Genomic DNA, 16,388 nt, shown 5'->3' on the forward strand with positions numbered 1-16,388 from the left:
CTCAACTGACACATTGTTCATACTATTAACTTCGTAGTCTGAGGTTCGATCCCCCACCTCTTTGATGTTTGCAAATATTTAAGACTGGACTAAATTCTATTCAAGTAGCCAAAAATCAATTTTGAAACAAAGGTATATATAAATAAGTGTATATATCATATCATACTATCAACCTCCTGGTCTGACGTTCGATTCTCCTACTCACACTTTAATTACATTACCCTTGCAAAAAAAAAAAAACTAACCAAACAAATAAACCCATGACGGTGGGAGGTGGCGACAATGGCTGGTGACAGGTGCGGTTGCCCAAGCGGAGTAATGAAACTGAAAGTTCAATAGATGAATGAAGTTGAAGTTCCTTCCGTATGAAGTTAACAAAAGACTCAAAAAGCATTGCTTCCTCAACCAAAACACCTAAGCAAACCGGAGCGAGGGGAGAGAAGCTAGTGGAGAGGAGAGACTAAACATTTTATATATATATAAGACCAAATCATTTGCATCGACCTCTTCTCCAACCAATTCGCCGTCATTTTTCTTTCCAAAATCGGCTCCTCCACCAACCGTGGCGATACCTTCGACTTCAATTCTGTCTTCATCCCTTGCTTCATTAGGCGTGGCTCCCTCTCCTTCCACCAAAACTTCATCATGAGCCTCGGCTCCTTCTTCACTGGCTCCATTTATTGCTCCTTCGGAGCCACCCGTGATCACTCTAGCTCCATCTTCTTCTATTTCAACTCATTCGACACAGGCTCCGTTGCCAACCTCAACCTCTAGCAATAGTTCTATCATGAATAGAATCACTCTCTCTAAATCTATCATTGCATCCATAATTTCCTCAACTCTATTACTTTAAATTGTGATTGGTCTACCTTCACTCTTCACTCACTACTTTAAGGAATCCATCGACACAAAGAAGAAATAGGGGATGGCGGCAACACTGTTGGGTTAAAATAACTTAAGTTTTTTTGGAAAAAAAAAATAACTCACATTATATATATATATATATATATATATATAACTTCTTCTTTTTTTATAAAATTTTTAAACTAATTAAAAAAATCAAAATGCAAAAGCATAAAATAAGTTGAAAAAAGATTAAAAGATCAAAACAATTTAAATAAAATGATATATGAAAAAAAATGGGTTTAGTTTTGTTATTTGAAAAAAAAAATAACAATATGATTTTAATTTAAAACAGGAGATATTTTAGGAGAAAATAAAGATCCATGCTAAAAGAAATGTACAAAAGAAAAAATTAGTTACGCTGTAATTTGGAACGAGGGTTTTGTAGTCATAAAAGGTCTTGTGAAAGTTCTTGACGATACTTCCGATGAGATATTTGCGTAATTTACAAATACACTATAATTTGTCTCTAAAGTACGCCAATTGAAAATCAATTGACCAAACCATCGCTCTTGAACTTATCCAAAATTCCGTAACAATATTTTTTTTTCTAGACCCAAAATATTAGTTTAGAAAGTGAGGGCAGAATTGATAAAGACTTTATCAAAATAATTATTTGTGAAGAAAGAAACCGATTTAGATTGGACTATGAAAATCTCAATTAAAAATCTTCAATAAAAATTACTAACCAATTATGATGATGTGGTGTTGATTTCAATTGTAGAGATCTCATGAAAGAACAAAAACAAACAATATTCGATTATGGCACATCCTTCTTGAATCTGTCGGCTAGTTAATACCAACATCGTGCATATGCTTGGCCTATCTTTTCACAATAGCTCGATAGGAATCACTTTGGAAAAAGAGACTTGGAATCACTTTGGAAAAAGAGACTTGGAATCACTTTGGAAAAAGAGACTTTGCGACTTGAACTCTTGGTCAATAGTCGATTAAGGCTAGTCTTTCATCTATGCACTAGTGGATTTGGTTGAATAAGTCAAGCCTCCATAATAGACAATTATTGTCAATTGAGAACAAAAAACAAAATCAGTAAAAAAAAAAAATGAAAAATTAAATAAAATAAAATTTGAAATTGAAGATAAGATCAAATATGATTTTTGAAAAAGAAGACTAGATTCGATTTTTAAAATTTGAGAAGTGTAGAAGATAAGTTAGGAGAAAATCAATATTCATGCTAAAAAATCTGCAAGGGGCACGAATTAGATACAATGTAACTGAAAATCTAGATGAGAGTATTTTAGGATTAAAAAAAGTGAGAACATATGAGTGAGAGTATATTTGCTATAAATTTGATAAAATTTCTATTTTGTCATTCTTCCTAAACGGAATCTTTAAAAAAAAAAATAATATGATTCAAAAGTTTAAAATAAGTCTAATAAATAAAAATGTTTTCAAATATTTTACAGTTAATACAAAATTATATTATTATCTTAAAACAATTTTAAAAACTTATGATTTAGTTAGGATTAACGTAAAATCTAAAATGAATACCAAATGTTAGTTAGAAAAATTAATATAGTATAAGATTTGAAACATCAAAATAAGATAATCATAAAAACAATCTAGAAAATAGATGATTTAGTTAGGATTAAGAGAAAGTAGAATATAAATTAAAAAAAGTCAATTTAGAAAAAAATTTAGAAAAATTCAAAATATTTTTTTGAAGATAGAAGCTCATTGAGATACAAATTTTAATTATTTTTAAATTAAATCACGAAATTTATACCAAGGTTTTTTTGTATGAAATCTTGTGAAAATCTAAAAAAAAAAAAAATCAATAGAGTTTGCATTATAAATTTGATAAATTAATTATAGTATAATTAAAAAAGATGGAGAATTAACTACTGTAGAATTAAAACGGCTAGTGAGGGTATTTTAGGGTTAACGAAAAGCTAACCCACTTGTGTATCACGCAAATTGTTATATTTCAAAAGAATTCCGTGGTTTGCTATTTCTCCCAATGAAAGTGTAATTAGTGTTATATACCTTTTTTTTCTTTTTTCTTTTTTATTTTTTTTGTAAAAATAGATTGTTCAAATCATTTATGTAATATAGGCTTATTTTTAAGGTCTTTTATGTATATAGCCCCTTTTCCCGAATAACAGCTATCCTTGTAACTTTTAAGCTAGTAAATGTGTACGTTGGTTCTATTATTTTTGCTTAATTTATTTTTTGTATTCAATGTTTTCAAGATAAGTATTTGTTTGGATTTAGGGACCTTTAAAAAAAAAAAAACAATGTCTCCAACGAATAAGAACTTTTTTAAAAACAAATATATAAAATTTGGGACAAAAAAAAAAAAAGAAAAATATATGTTGTCCCAAAGTTTTGAATTTAGTTGTATTTGGGTCCTTTAATTTTTCAGTGTGACATTTTAGCCCTTAAATTTTAAATTTGATAGTACTATTGGTCCTTCCACTAAGTTTACTATTAATCCATAACAAGATATTAAAATAACATTATTTCTAAATAGAAGACAGGAATAACATCTATTCTATATTTTTAAAAAATATATAGTTTTCTTTATTTTTTATAATAGAAAATGTTTTATGATTTTTAAAATAAAATTATATATATGTTTTACTTTTGTTTCCTTTTCCTCACTTCTCTTTCCCTCCTTTCCCCTTCTTCTTCTTCCTCAAATCAATCATTGTTGGTTACAACCATACTTTTCTGTCTTCTTTCTTCTTTTTCTCTTCTTCTGCGTATTTTTTTTTTTTAAAAAAAAAACCTATTTTCTAATTGGTATGTAAAATCTTCTTCGAGATTTAGAATTAAGATCTTCATATCTCCACTTGTTGTATTTAAAAAAATTTAATGCGAAGGACTAAAATAGAACAAATTTTCTAAATCTCATAAATAAATATGTAAGAAATTTAAAACTAAAAACCAAATGAAAACATTATCCAAACCTGAAGGACCAACAACCTAACTTTTTGCATTAAAATTCTTGAAATCATAAGCTTGCCACTTGGAAATAAAATTACTCGAGCATCATGTGGCACATATAAAGATATGTCAATATAACAATATATAATTCTATAATACATCAAGGATGTTTAAGTTATAACTTTCAAACTAGTAAATGTGTACATTGGTTCTATCTTTGTTTAATTTTGTTATTTATTACAATATAATGTTTATCCTATGCATATATTTTCTTGGATCCCGATAATTTTTTTTTTTTTTAGAGTAATGGTTCGTATATATCATTGCAATATTATACAACAATTCAACAAATAGTCACAAGTTGTGCCAACTACGCATAAAACGTCGTAAAAATATTGCAATTTTGTCCTATTTTCTTATGATGTCAACGCTTTTCTCATCAGTTCCTTCTAAATATTCTAACTCTAAGAGACAATAACTTGTATAAATCAAATAGAAAACATCACAATTTCCTTTTAACGACGTTATGTGTGATGATTTTTCTTGTCGATGAATGTTTTTTGCAAACAAAATGAAGAGTTTTAGAAATATTGTGTGAGATGAGCATATTAAAAGATTAATTAAACACAAAATTGAGAATATTACTTTAAAACATTAGGGATTATTAATCATTTTATATACCATCCAACCTTTTTTACAAAAGCTCCAACTTTTTTTTTTTTTCTTTTGAACTATTTCCAATAATTTTATAAACCATACAATGCTATTATTAGTAGGTATACATATGTAATGACTCAAAAGATAGCCACTTGCCACAAACTTAAAACAAATTTCTTTCCATATTATCAGCATCCAAAATAGGTTGTTTTCAGACTACCAAGTCCAAACTCAAATGGTTTTGAGATCAAAAAACTCTCACTCCCTTAATCTTCTCCTCTCACTCTCTTGATCCCAATTAAACAAATTCAAGATCCAACTTCCTCTTTACCACCTCCACAACTATGGGAAACAACAAAAGCAATAACAAGAACAAACTTGAAGATTCCGAAAAGAAATCTGGCTCTTCACCTTGGTCTCGAGCCACTTCGCAGCAGCAGCAACAACAACAACGTTTGACAACTTTTCTAGGACTCAAAAACACTGCTGTTTGGATTTTCCTCATTGTCTTCATTCTCTATGTTTTGTACTCCACCAACATCCTCACCGTCGATCGCCACGAAGAATGTTCAACGACCTTAGACTCCTCGACCGAAGAACATATACAAGCACTCACCAACACCTCTTCAACCAACATCAACACCAGCAAATTTCTCCAACTTGACGATGAAGAGGAGGAAGAACAAATGATCATCAAGCCACTTCTTCCTCTAAAATCGCAACGCTATGACACAGAACTGAAACACATCGTTTTCGGGATCGCGGGGTCCTCGAATTTATGGGCGAAGAGGAAAGAGTACATAAAATTATGGTGGAGGCCAAAAGAAACTAGAGGGGTTGTTTGGTTAGATAAAAAAGTTTATACTAAAAAAAACGAAGGGTTACCCGAAATTCGGATTTCGGGCGACACGTCAAGGTTCAAGTACACGAACCGACAAGGACAAAGATCTGCTTTGCGGATTTCGAGGGTTGTTTCGGAGACATTGAGGTTGGGGATGAAGGATGTGAGATGGTTTGTGATGGGAGATGATGATACAGTTTTTATGGTGGAAAATGTTGTGAGGGTTTTGTCTAAATATGATCATAGGCAATTTTATTACATTGGGAGCTCATCTGAAAGCCATGTTCAAAATATTTATTTTTCTTATGCAATGGCTTATGGTGGGGGAGGATTTGCTATAAGTTATCCATTGGCCAAAGAGTTGGAGAAGATGCAAGATAGATGTATTCAAAGGTATTTTTGTTTTTATTTCTCTATTTAGTTTAACAATTTCGACATCGAAGATCTAACCGTATCAACTTTTGAAATAATAATATACGTGTCTTATCTACTAAGACGATATATTTCGATTGATAGGTACCCTGGATTGTATGGGAGTGATGATAGAATTCAAGCTTGTATGGCTGAGCTAGGGGTACCACTCACAAGAGAACCTGGATTTCATCAGGTATTTAAATACTATAACTATTACTATAATACATTTTCTTCAAAAGAAAGATATCTTTTGTCTTGTTATTATCCCAAAAGTTGTTTAAGAATTGTATCAATTTAAACCTTGAACTTTGGACTTTATATCAATTTAAACCCCAATCTACTAATTGTATCAATATAAACCCTGAAATTTTATAAGCGTGTCTCGTAAATGTATGAATTTAAACCCTAAGTTTTCATAAATATATCAATTTAAATCCTTAACTTTCATAAGTGTATCTAAATAAAAAAGCTTCAGGGTTTAAATTAATACACTTATAAAAGTTAAGCGTTTAAATTGATACAATCATTAGTTTGGGATTTAAGTTAGGATTTAAATTGATACAATACCTAAAGTTCGGTGTAAACATTAGGAAGAAACGTGAAGAGATTTAAGTAAAGTATCATATAGTCAAGTACCTCCCACTAAATGTTCTACCTAGGGATTCATTAACTTAGACAATTTGACTACTGATTTTATCTGAGTGTGAATTTAAAGAGTATAAATTGATATTTACCGGGAAAAAAAAAGTCGGGGAGTAAAAAGAAACTATTTAAAGAAGAAAAGAGAGTGTTTAATTAGTAAATATATATTGATGAGAAGAATTAATTAGAGGTAATTTGTTGTGTAGTATGATGTATATGGAGATCTACTGGGACTTTTAGGAGCTCATCCAGTGACTCCATTGTTATCACTACACCACCTGGATGTAGTTGAACCAATCTTCCCTCGAATGACACGAGTGAAAGCCCTTGAACGTCTGTTCCAATCCACAAGACTGGACTCATCAAGCATAATGCAGCAGTCTATTTGTTACGATAAGAAACGTTACTGGTCAATTTCTGTATCATGGGGTTATGTTGTTCAAATCTTAAGAGGTGTAATATCGCCCAGGGAGTTGGAAATGCCGACAAGAACCTTTCTCAATTGGTACAGAAGAGCTGATTACACTGCATATGCTTTCAACACTAGGCCTGTCACCAAGCACCCTTGTCAAAAGCCCTTCATATTTTACATGGCCACCACGCGTTACGATCGAACCAAAAAGCAGACCGTTGGTATTTATATTCGTCATAAATCTCGCCACCCTTTTTGTCGTTGGAAAATGAGTTCCCCAGATAAAATCGACTCTATCATTGTTTTGAAGAGGCCCGATCCTTACCGATGGCAAAAGGTAATTCATTCTTCCAATATTTCCACTCAATAATTCATGTTTTAATTTAGCCTCTTTTCTTTAATATTGGTTGATGACAATATACCTATATTGCACGACGCACTACACAAGTGAGCCGACCAAATTTTAGAGGATGAATTAGCCAACTAAGATAGAAAACATCTTCTTTTATAGATGACTAAGTTTTGAACCTCTAACCTCAAGATTGATAGTATATATGTTATTATTCGTTGAGTTATGTACATTTTAGTTGTATCATTTATATTCGCTTTGACCAAAAAGATATAATTATTAGAGGATGAATAAGCCATCTAAGAGAGAAAAATCGAAGTTTTTGAAACTTCCAAGAAGAGAAGTTGCATACTTTCCTTAATTTTATGAACTCACAAGTATCATCTTTCCTTTTTTTTTTTTTTTTTTAAGTTCAATAAGTGAGGAGGGATTTTGAACCTCTAACCTTGAGATTATCAATTGAGTTTAGGGGTGTTCAAAAAATCCGATGATTCGAAAAAACCGATCAACCCAACTCAACCCGTACGGTTTGGGTTGGGTTATCAACTCATTTGGGTTAGGTTGTGTTCAAATAAATAAAAATTTTATGGGTTAGTTTGGTTTCAAATAAATGAAAATTTGATGGATTGGGTTGATTCATAGGTTCACGTAATATAACCCAAATCAACACGAACTAACCCAAGTTTATTATTAACTTTAAAATATATTTTTCTTATTACTTATAACACAATTATTTATACATATATTGATTTTAATTTTATTTAATTCCAATATTTTTTAATAATTTATTCTTCAACAACTAGTTTCTTTGCACTTTAAAATTTTCACTATATAAATTGAAATTGAGTTGTTAATCTTAATTCATTATATGAAAATAATTAAATTAGATTTTTACATATTTACGTTTTGCTTCTTTATAGAATAAAATTTTAAATAAATGACCCGATTAACCCGAACCAACCTAACCAAAATATTTCATGGTTGGGTTGAGTTCATTTTTTAATAAGGGTTATTTGAGTTGAAAAAATTTACAACCGAACAATTGGATTGAGTCTAAAAAGTCATTCAACCTAACCCAACCTAACCCATGAACACTCCTAGTTGAGTTATGTACACTTTAGCTATATCATCACGTAAGGGACCGAAATGTAATAAACGCCAAGCCATTAGAGACTAAAACACACGTATATTTTTGCAGTCTAGTCCCTCAACTCTAACTGAATTACAATGTTTGAATATTTGCAGTCACCAAGAAGGGATTGTTGCAGAGTTCTTCCATCACATAAGCCCTCCACATTGTACTTATCAGTCGGCAACTGCCGTGGAGCTGAAATTAGTGAAGTTGATCAATTATAAGTACCCATCAAAATCAAAGACTTTTTTTTTTTCTTTCTTTCTTTCTTTTTTTTTTTTTTATAATTTGCCTCAACTTCACAAGAGTTTTTCAAATTCATTTAGGTGATAATCCATGCTCATAATAGCAAAATTTGTTAGCTTTTAACGTCTATTTGGATTAACTTTCTAAGTGTTATTTCCAACACAGAGATCGGAACTAGAATGCTATAGGATTTTTTTTTTTTTTTTTTTTGTAGTTTATTTTTATTTTTATATTTTTATGTCTGAGCAGGGGCCAGGGAGAAAAGTGATGAAATACTGTAATGACGACATGAAGAAATGAATTGTTCTTCTTTCAAATAGCTAGAGAATTCAAGGAGTTTTTAGAAATAGTTGGCTTTGTGTACAAAACTTGAAAAGAAAATAAAAGAAGTTTTCTAAGAAATAGAAAAAGATTGGAAGAAATAAAAACGTTCACAAGAAGGTAATAATTTAGTCATTGAACTTTAGTATATAATAATTTATATCCTATTTAGTAACCATTTCGTTTTTTGTTTGTGCTTTTTGAAAATTAAGTTTATTTTCTCCTCATTTCTTACATTGATATGTATCTTTCTTTGTTAAATTATTAGCCAAATTCCAACAACAAAAACAACTTTTGAAAATCTACTTTTTTTAGTTTTTCAAATTTGGCTTAGTTTTTTAAACTATTGGTAAAAAAAATAGATAACAAGTAAGAAATTTGAAGGTGAGAATAGTGTTTGTAGATTTAATTTTCAAAAATAAAAACAGAAAAACAAAAATGATTACCAAACGGACAATCTTTTGGCCCATATTGTGGTTTGGAATAGTGAATTTTAGAAATTGATTATTAAAATCACTTTTGTCATAAAATCTAACTTCAAACTCTTTTAGATGTGGTTTTCACACAATTAAAATTAATTTTGGATAATAAAAAACATGTTTGGAAGTAATTTTGAATATTATAAAAGTGACTTTAACCATTTTTAAATACAATTTTAACCATTTCAAAACCAATCTCAAATGTATGATTAGTCCCTTTAAGAAACAAACACAATTCACATAAACAAGCTCCACATCCTCGATAAGAACACTGCACAATTGAAGTTTTACCCAAAAGCAATTAATTCGAGGATTTGGAATAAAAATGAAAAGAGTCACTAAAATGAAAGTGGCCAATAATATATTGAAATGAACTGGAATTGATAACGAGTTGATCAATCATGCTGAACATGTACTTGTTATAAATGCTTATTTATTTCCTGTTGGTATCTATGGATTGATCACAAGCCGAAATATGATTAGGACCCTTACGTGCCTTGAGTTTATACTAGATGTAGTTAATATGAATTTCATAACATTTTCTGATTTGTTTGATAATCACCGATTGAAACGGAATATTTTCCAACTCCCAAAAAATGTTTTTTAAAGAAAAAATCTTCTTGACAATTTACAGAAGAGCTCCATAGACAACTGTGTTAGTAGTGTGTATTTATATTGCAGAAAGCAAGAAAAGAGAAGCAAAGTCCAAGTCATTATTGGGAAAGGAATTTCTGGCTATAACTATATAACTTGGAACATGGTTCCCCTAAAGAGGCAATTTTACATACAAAAGAACCTCGGCTCACATTTACATTGGAGGACCAAAAAAAGAGCAAAAAAGAAGGGCACAAATTCTCAGCTTATGACCCAATTTACTGAAAGATCAAGGATCTTAGCAGGGTACCTGTTATCATCTATGACACAAAAATTGATAACTAGGCACTTCATAAGAATGCTTCTGAACAGCTCCGTTCTACAATGTATCCTCTCCTGCCTCACTCTCTCTCTGACCTGTCGTTGTCTGAAGTTTCCCTCGTATCATTGTCCCGTTCCATTTTAAGAGAAGATGGTCTCTTTTGGGAGCTTTGGTTTGGTTGAGTTTGGGGATCGTACTTCTGGGACGCTAGGTAGTTTAAAGCGGTTACCACATCAGATATAACCGGTCGCATATTTGGTTGCTCTTGAACACACATTGCGGCTATGGCTAGAGATTGGTATAATCCTCTCACAGGATATTGTCCTTGGAGCATTGGATCAACCATTTGTGAGAACTTCTTCCGGTCTCGAAACAAGGGTCGTGCCTGCAATATCAGACACACCATAAGCTTGCTTATTCGGAACCAATGTTTATGTGCCTCACAGAATTCAAAATATGCAAATAAATACACCCAGCATCTTCTTATCATGCCATGAATTTGAAATTGCAGATGTTCATCAGGCATAAGACAACATTTTTGAAGTTTTCTGAGCCTTAACCAAAAAAAGCATCTAGCAGCTTACTAGAAGTCTTATGTAATTCAGATGGTGTTTATATCACCGAATGTTTGAAACGATCTGCTCAAGCACATGCACAAATCATCAAAGTGTTGTGCTACCCAGCCAAATGTTGAAGTTTTATAAATAATATTTTCGAAGCATGAATCTTCATGAAGAAACAAATATACAATCGTATAAGTTGAGCTAGACTACACAAAAAAATAGTCGAGCTATATTACCCAAGCCACAAGATTTTGCTCTGAATGAGGTTTTGAATGATCGATCGCCTTCCTGCCCGTGATGAGTTCCAATAAAACAACACCAAAGCTGTAAATATCTGATTTGAATGTCAGCTGGCCTGTCATTGCATAATCTGGAGCACAATACCCATATGTGCCCATAACCCTGGTTGAAACGTGGGTTTTATCCCCACTAGGACCTACTTTAGCCAACCCGAAATCAGATAGCTTTGGATGATATCCTTCACCAAGCAAAATGTTTGAGCATTTCAGATCACGATATATAACCGGAGGCTTCATCTTCTCATGCAAATACTCCAATCCCCTCGCTGCACCTGCTGCTATTTTCATTCTTGTGTTCCAATCAATTACTTTTGCACCGGGTCGAAGATCTACAAGGAGTGGAGAACATGTAAAATAATTGTAAATGTGTAGTAGGTAAAACAATTATAACTCGTGGGTCAATCAATTAGGTACCGTGTAAATGGTTTTCCAACGATCCCAATGGCATATATTCATAAACCAACAACCTCTGATCCCCTTCAGCACAAAAGCCAATAAGTTTGACGAGGTTAGGATGATCAGCTAGACTTAAAGTCAAGACTTCAACAACAAATTCACGAATTCCTTGAAGTCCATTGCGGTCAAGTTGTTTGATTGCTACAACCTAGACCAAGGCAAAAAAAACGGGTCAGGTAACTAAAGCATTGCCATTTAATAACTTTACAAATCAAACAGAAGCACAAATTCTCTTAAAGAGAGAGATAAAGAGAAAGAACACTACTATATGACCATCCAGCTAGCTATTAACTAGGTAAAATTGCAAATTTGGTCCCCATAGGTTAAAATTAGAATTTAATCTCTATTGTTTGAGAAGTTAGAATTTAGTCCTTATGATTTGATAAATGTTCATAGATGGTCCCTATGGTTTGATAAAATCCCCATAAATAGTCCTTACCGTAGGGACTCTCTATGATAATTTTATCAAACCATTGGGACTAAATTCTTTCTCCAAACTATAGGGACCAAATTTGCAATTTAACCTTGATACTATTAGCGTATGTGAAAATTGCAGTTTCGGTTTATAATTGTTTTCAGTTCGAATTTTGTTTTACATTTATAAAAGAGAGCTCTAGAAATGCAAGATGACTCTGCACATAAACATTAAAAATTTTCACTGAACTTACCTCATTAACTTTCTGCAAGTATCCCTTGTAAACTTTGCCAAATCCTCCTTCACCCAAGAAGCAATCTGACCGGAAATTTCCAGTGGCGGCTGCAAGTTCTTCGAATGTAAAAGTCTTGGCACGGCCGTTGGATTCTCCTTCCTCAGAAACCTCATCTTTCAAATTCAATTCCTTAACATCTAAAGCCAATTGGTCATCTTTAGACACAACAACCTTCACATCAGAATCCCTTTTCACTGCCAAACTTGAATTTATTTTGGCTTTATCTGTACAAACCCACAAGAAAATAACAATAAGGAACAAACACTGTACAGAATTCACTTGACCTTAATCCAAATCCTCTCATAATGCAAAAACCAGTAAATTACCACCAAACAACTACCTGAAATTCAAAAGAAAGAAAGCAAGAAAGGAAAAAATGACATCAAAATTTACATTAAAAATGCTCTTGACCTGAGATTATGGCTCTCAAATAGCTTATTAAACCTTGCAACTAATTTGCAGAAAATACAAACAGATTGGAAGTCCGTAAAGATGAGAACAGCAGACTGCAGAAATCAAATATTACATTAAACCCCAAACAGAAAACCAATCTCAATTCCTAATTTCTCGACCAGAAAAAACAAATTAATTCAAAATTTTTGGTAGAAAACAGAAACCCCACATCCAAAATTTCAAAAAAAAAAAAAAAAAAAAACCCAAAATCAAGAAGGTCAAACAGAATCGATTTGCTCCATTTGAGAGATTCTTGAAGATATTGTGAAAAAAATCACCTGAAGGCATTCGATCATCGGGCTTGTGGGTTTTGGAATTGAAGGTATTCGGGTTGTTTTCTTCGATATTCTCCGATTTCTTGCTGGATGAACCGGTGCAACGAAAACAACCCATTACGAATTAAGAGCTCCTCCTTCACCACACTTCCCCCTCTGTTTCTGAGCTCTAAAAACAGAGCCGACAACAAAAACAAACACCAACAAAGAAATTAAAAAAAAAAAAAAAAACCCACCACCGGAAATCCGAAGACAACGGGAGAAAATAGCAAGACGAATTAGAAAGAGGAAAATAGAATTCGAAAGAGAGAGAGAGAGAGAGAGAGTTGTAATTTGTAATTGTAAACTCAGAGAGAGAGAGAGAAACAGAGAGGATCCTTTGGAAATTCGGATTTTCAAGGTTTTTTTTTTTTTTTTTGGGTTTGTTTATAATAAATATATATATAAATAAGTATATATTCTTGTGTGCTAATGAATGTTGAAAGTATCAAATAGAAATGACGATCAAAATATTGATGTATGTCAATTTCTATTCAATATTTTAAAAAAGAAAAGTTAAATTTTAAATTTGTTCTTAATATAAATATTGATAAAAATATCGATAAAATGTCAATATTGATAATTATTTTTTTTTAAATGTTAAATTTTAGATTTGATCTCAATAGTTTGAAGAAGAATATGAGTTTAGTTCTCACGATTTTAAAAATTAGAATTTATTATTTATGGTTTGATAAAATCTTATGAATAATTTTGATGAGAACGAGACAAATAATCTTTACTGTGAGGACTATTTATAAGCGTTCTATTAAACCGCATAGACAAATTCTAATTATACACCATAGGACTAAGTTCTAACTTTCTTTCACTAATAGGGGCTAAATTTGTAATTTAACTTTTAAAAAATTATAAAAAAAAAACATTTAACAAAAACATTTAAATTAATAAACAAACATCATCCAAGTGATAAAAAAGTTAAAATATTTATTATTTATATTTTATTTAGATTAACAATATTTTATTGCTTAATTTTAGGTTTAATAAATTTATTTTAATGAAATGAGAGAAGTGATTCATGTTCATGTTGGGTCATGTTTACCGCTTCGTAATTAAAATTAGTGTAATTGCAATAAAATTTCAATGATAGATTGCAAACCTAATTAGATTGTTTTCATCACGCTTACTTAGGCATCTTGTAAATATAAGTTGATTACGATTGAAACTGTTTACTTTGCATCGTCTTCTTATCGTTATCGTTGTTGTTTGGAGTCAATTAATATCGTATCTGTAATAGTAATCGTAAATGTGAAAAATTCATAATTCTCACTATTACAACAATAGCAATATATGAAGTGGTAACAATAATAATAATAGTAATGATCTCTGAAAGCAAAATTTGAACAAAAAAAAAAAAACTAATATATCTCATGTAATTTTTAAATACAGTTAAATTAATCACTCTCACGTCCGCAAATAACAAAATAAATATTAATGCCGAATGGTAAAAATAATCATTAAAAAAATGTCGAACGGTAAAATTAATCTGTGAAAATTTCGAATAGTACTAATAAGAGAATTATTTTTTTCCACAGCTTTGACCTGTAATAACATGCCACGTGTACCACAGGGGGGCTATTTCGTAAATTGGAGTTTGAGGAGAGTAAATTTCACCTGCGGAGTTAGTTTTGCATTAATGTTTTTTTTTTTCTTTCAAGGAACTCGCCACGCCGTCCATTTCTATGGGGCACATCATGAATATTTTTTAAAATATAAAATAAGATTTTTTTTTTTTGTTTTTGGTTTTTGTCTTTTAGGTGTTGGTCAACGGTTTCTTGGTTCTGATTGGGTGAAAGAAGAGAGGGTGTAGGTAAACTCGTTCACAGGAGATTTATTTTTGAGGAAATTTTATCCTCTGTGGTCGCTTTTCCGTACGATACACGTTGAGACGCCTCGATCACCGTTCGATTTTTCAATCCCGATGTAAAGAAACTCTAAAAAGAAAAAAGAAAAAAAAGGAAATTTAGAAATGAATAAAATAAAATAAATAAAAGGAAAATAAAGAAGAAGAAGAAGAAAGTGATGAAGTCAAAGTTAAGTGGGTCCCGTTACACGAAAGCGTCCATCTTTTGGTGGGACCCACTTGCCGACGCGTTTTATTTCTTTTTATAAAATGTTTTTCTTCATTCTTCTCACCTCTCTTCCTTCCTCTCGAGGTTAAATGGGAAATTTAGTTCCTATAAATTATAATCGTCAGAAAATTAATATTTAATCTCTATAATTTTCTAAATTTTCAAAATTATGAAAATTAAATTCTGATTTTCAAGACCAAATTTATATTTTAACCAAAATTCAATTATAGAATCTGAGAATAGTTAATTCTACTTAGCATACATTATTTTTCTCACAGTTAGAAACTTAAATCTTAATTATCTCGTCAAAGTATATTTAGTTCAATGATATTAACATACGTTCCCTTCCTAGAGGTCGAATGTCCCTCGTTTATATATATATATATATATATTTATTTATTTATTAACTTTTACCCTTCGTTTAAAAACTATTCATTTTATTTCAAAAGTTTCAATATTATCCTTGGCCTCTTGTAAACGTCTTAAAATTATTCTTGAATAGAATTCAAACATAAATTATATCTAAAATGTTGTTGAATTAGCGTATAATGGAAATTTTGATCGCCTACCATTATAAGTCACCGTCATATCATTTAAAGTATAGAATATTTTTAAAAAACAAGTGACAAGGTAATTTAGCCACTTTAAAAAATAACTGATGTGATCTTTGCTATTGTTATATTATCGTCATATATAACTCTAGAAAAAGAAAGTATCATGGGCCGACAAAATTACGAGATTATGAAATAGAATCATCATTATTTGAGATGGTAATTAATGTCTTATCTACTTGTTTAAATTGATGTTAACAAAATTAGTATAAAATATTAGATAATGAAGTGAAAATTAAAAAAATAAAATTATTGCCATGATTGAAATAAAAACAATAAAAGTTTAAGAAATAAAATGAAGTTTAAAGTTAAACATTAAACATTTAAAAATGATAGTATATTTTCATGTCCTATTTTAATTTATAAATAGTTAAATATTCTTTTTTAGGTCCCAACTTTTTTTTTTGTAAAGATTTAATTTTCACTATGAAACTAATGATGAATATCTTCTAATCACTGATTAGAGGCATGCTGATGTAACAATTTAGACAATTATTTGAGTGACCTCCAATATATATTTCTATTAAAGTTATTAAAAATTTGATGTTGAGAATTAAACAAAAAAATCAAATCAAAATTTAGACCTAAAAAAATTATTGAAAGTTTAAATACCAAAGTAAGACATTTGAAATAATAGACCTATAGATAGAGTAAAATAATGGAAAATTTTCAC

At 30.8% G+C, this 16,388-nt stretch overlaps 2 protein-coding genes across 2 annotated transcripts; one reads left to right on the forward strand and one right to left on the reverse strand.

Moving 5' to 3' along the window:
* Positions 1–4,814: 4,814 nt before the first annotated feature.
* LOC120083925 (uncharacterized) lies at positions 4,815–8,686 on the forward strand. Its single transcript, XM_039039831.2, has 4 exons — positions 4,815–5,704; positions 5,828–5,918; positions 6,574–7,116; positions 8,374–8,686. The coding sequence occupies exons 1-4, from the start codon at positions 4,815–4,817 to the stop codon at positions 8,482–8,484; spliced, it is 1,635 nt and encodes a 544-aa protein (XP_038895759.1). The 3' UTR covers positions 8,485–8,686.
* Positions 8,687–10,019: 1,333 nt separating this feature from the next.
* On the reverse strand, positions 10,020–13,458 carry LOC120083806 (Protein kinase superfamily protein). The gene is made up of 5 exons (XM_039039686.2): positions 12,982–13,458; positions 12,209–12,474; positions 11,499–11,688; positions 11,022–11,413; positions 10,020–10,607 (listed from the first exon to the last, which is right to left on the reverse strand). Exons 1-5 carry the CDS (start codon positions 13,094–13,096, stop codon positions 10,302–10,304), a joined length of 1,269 nt encoding a protein of 422 aa, XP_038895614.1. The 5' UTR covers positions 13,097–13,458; the 3' UTR covers positions 10,020–10,301.
* Between the last annotated feature and the right edge of the window lie 2,930 nt (positions 13,459–16,388).

This window comes from Benincasa hispida, chromosome 8 (assembly GCF_027475165.1).
Source record: "Benincasa hispida cultivar pf3 chromosome 8, pf3_genome.v1.1, whole genome shotgun sequence".
NCBI lineage: Eukaryota > Viridiplantae > Streptophyta > Magnoliopsida > Cucurbitales > Cucurbitaceae > Benincasa > Benincasa hispida.